Source organism: Vicugna pacos, chromosome 19 (genome assembly GCF_048564905.1).
Source record: "Vicugna pacos chromosome 19, VicPac4, whole genome shotgun sequence".
NCBI lineage: Eukaryota > Metazoa > Chordata > Mammalia > Artiodactyla > Camelidae > Vicugna > Vicugna pacos.
This window is the reverse complement of record NC_133005.1, coordinates 21,230,860-21,233,699: the sequence shown is the minus strand read 5'-3', so window position 1 is coordinate 21,233,699 and position 2,840 is coordinate 21,230,860. Positions and strand designations below refer to the sequence as shown.

At 65.1% G+C, this 2,840-nt stretch overlaps 1 protein-coding gene across 1 annotated transcript; it reads right to left on the bottom strand.

The window, feature by feature from the left end:
- Positions 1-557: 557 nt before the first annotated feature.
- On the bottom strand, positions 558-2,621 carry AVP (arginine vasopressin). Its single transcript, XM_072943566.1, has 3 exons — positions 2,454-2,621; positions 956-1,157; positions 558-795 (listed from the first exon to the last, which is right to left on the bottom strand). Exons 1-3 carry the CDS (start codon positions 2,571-2,573, stop codon positions 617-619), a joined length of 501 nt encoding a protein of 166 aa, XP_072799667.1. The 5' UTR covers positions 2,574-2,621; the 3' UTR covers positions 558-616.
- Between the last annotated feature and the right edge of the window lie 219 nt (positions 2,622-2,840).

Below are 2,840 nucleotides of genomic sequence, written 5' to 3'. Positions count from 1 at the left end.
GTTCAGTCTGGGGTGATGTTCCGCTGGATGCAGGCACACGAAGCACTGCCGGCTTGGATGAAATGGACTGGGGATCTGGGAACCTAGGTGGGTCCCTGAAGCTGGTTGTGGATGTCAGTGGAAACTGGAACTCCTGGAACTTCTGGTCACCCTTGGCTCACAACACCCCCACCCCGCCTCCCTCTCTTACTCTTTTCTCTCTGACCCTCGATGTCTCTCTCCATCATTTTGCTCGCGCTCGCGCTCTCTCTCTCTCTCTCTCTCTCTCTCTATCTTGTCCATCAATGTCTTTCCCCCTCTCTGCCTTTATTTCCATCCCTCTGCAGGAGGATCCCCAACCCAGCCCCTCCACGGCCACTCTCTGGCACTGCCCCGCCCCCACCCCCAGGTCGCCTAGTCCCTAGTTCTATCTAGAACTGTGCTGGCCCAAGATCGCTTCCCCTACGGGATCTGTCCCTTTTTGGGGTGGCTCTGCCCACGACTTCGGGTCTGAGAACTGGTCCCCCACCCCGCCTCTCCCCTTCCGAACCCGGGAGAAGACGACGCACACAGGCCAGTGCCTTTTAAATGATTTATTTTTCGTGCTGCGAAAGTGGGGCGGGGCGGGCAAGGAGGCTCAGTAGACGCCGGGCTGGGCGGGCTCCGCGGGCTCGGGCGCCCCCGCCAGCTGCACCAGCCGTAGCAGCAAGGCCCCGGTCGGCCCGTCCAGCAGGGTCGCGTTGCTCCGGTCGCTGGCGCGGGCGCGGCGGGGGAAGCCGGCGCCCTCCCGGCACTCGGGCTCCGTCATGCAGCTCTCTGCGGGGAGCAGGGGCTGAGCGCGCGGCGTCGGGGCGCAACTCGGGGGGTCCCGGCCTCCCGGCCCCGGCCCGGACCCAGATCCGCCCGCCCGCAGCCCCCCGCCCCCGCCAGATCCGGATCCGCCCGGCCCCCGCCCCCCGCCCCCCGCGCCGCGCACCGTCGTTGCAGCAGATGCCGGCGGCGGCGCAGCGGCCCCCGCTCCCGCACGGCTTCTGGCCGGACTGGCAGGGCGACGGCAGGTAGTTCTCCTCCTGGCAGCGCAGCGCCTCGGCCGTGCCCACGAAGCAGCCCAGCTCGTCCGCGCAGCAGATGCTGGGCCCGAAGCAGCGGCCTTTGCCCCCGGGGCCGCAGGGGAGGCACTGGCGGGAGGGCGGGGGTGAGCCGGGGACAGGGGAGGGGGCCGGGCTGGGTCGGGAGACCCCGAGAGGCCGGGGATGCGGAGCCGGGCGGGGGAGGGCGGAACGGAGGAGCGCCCGAGGTTGGGGTCTACCTCGTGCTGTTTGGGCCCCAACAGCGATGGAAGGGGGGGAATCAAAATCTACTCAGTTCCCTTGCTTTTCAGGTGACTGAGGACCAGCTCTCAGTGACAGCCCTCAGCATCCTCCCCTCTGTTGATGGAGGGATCCCCCGTGGGCTCCATGAAAAAGACGTTCCTTCTCAGCTTGGGCGTCTCTGGGGCCTCAAGGTGTGCGCCCTCTGTAGGCTGCCCGCCACCCTCCCCCTAATGCAGACTTTCCTGCTCTGCCCGTGATGCTCAAGCCCCATCTCTAGCCCCACGCCTCAGAACACACCCAGGCCCTCCCTCCCATGTCCTGTCCCCTGTCTGACTTTGCTTGCCCTGCTCTGCGCCCCCCACCCCCAGCTAGTGGGCCTCACTGGAGCCCTGACCTCGGCTCATCCGCCGTGGACCATGTGGGTGGCAGGTACCCAGGCCCTAGAGAAGGGCATGAGGTGCTTAGGTGACTTGTTTTCCAAAGCTGCCAAGCAGAGGGAGGGTGGTCTGTGGGGGCTGCCCATCCCCACTCTAGTTTATTCAACTGCTCAAAATTGGCCGCCTGTGGCCTGGGCAGAACTGAGCCTGGTGATTGGCTTTCCTTCAGCTCTGCTGAAAACAGAGTAAAAAGGAGTGGACTGGACGTGCAGCTAGAGACCTGGGCTAGGTACCCAGTAGAACTTCCTCACAGGATGCTTGAGGGGTACTGCCCACTCAGGCAAGCTCAGAGCAATGGCCACTTTCTGTGTGGGGCCTGGGGCCCATAGCTAGAAGAGGGTAGGGGCTGAATGGGGAAGGCCTCGAGTGCTGGGGAAGACTGAGCCTTCAAGCTTCAGCTGGAGAAGACCCCCCATGAGCACAGAGGAAGCCTCTCTGCCCAGTTCTCCGGTATCCAGCCCCAAGCTCAGTTACTGGGGAAACACCTCTCTTTCCTGCATCCCTTGTCTGGATAGGATGGCGTCCAGGAAGCCCTGCAGCCTGTCCTAGCCTGCCCCACAGCCTACAGCCTTGTCCCCTCGGCTCTGCCATGCCAAGCCTCCCTTCTTCCTCTGGGCACTTCCCCTGAAGCCTGCCTCTCCCACGACTTCCTAGCCCTGCACTGTGGTGCCATCCCTGGGCCTCTGCCCCTGCCCAGCAGCCCTGAGATGGGCCGCGGTCATACCTGTCTCAGCTCCAGGTCGGACATGGCCCTCTTGCCTCCCCGTGGGCAGTTCTGGAAGTAGCACGCCGAGGTGAAGGCCAGCAGGCTGAGGAAGCAGGCGGGTAGCATGGTGTCCGTCATCCTGGCGCAGGTGGGCACAGTGTGCAGTGCTGCTCTGTGGACTGTGCTGCGCTGCTGTCGCTGGCTGCCTATTTATGTCCGCAGGTGTCCCCTCGGAGGTGACGTGGCTGCCACCCCCCTCCCCAGTGGCTCCCCAGGAGCCCACGGCCGCCAGGTCCCAAGTCGTCAGCAGTGATTCAGGCATCTAGGGACGCACGTGGGCCTGTCTGTGCAGGGGACGTGGGGGAGGGGTGCCGGCCTCTGGGCTGTCATCGGCAGTGGTGTGGC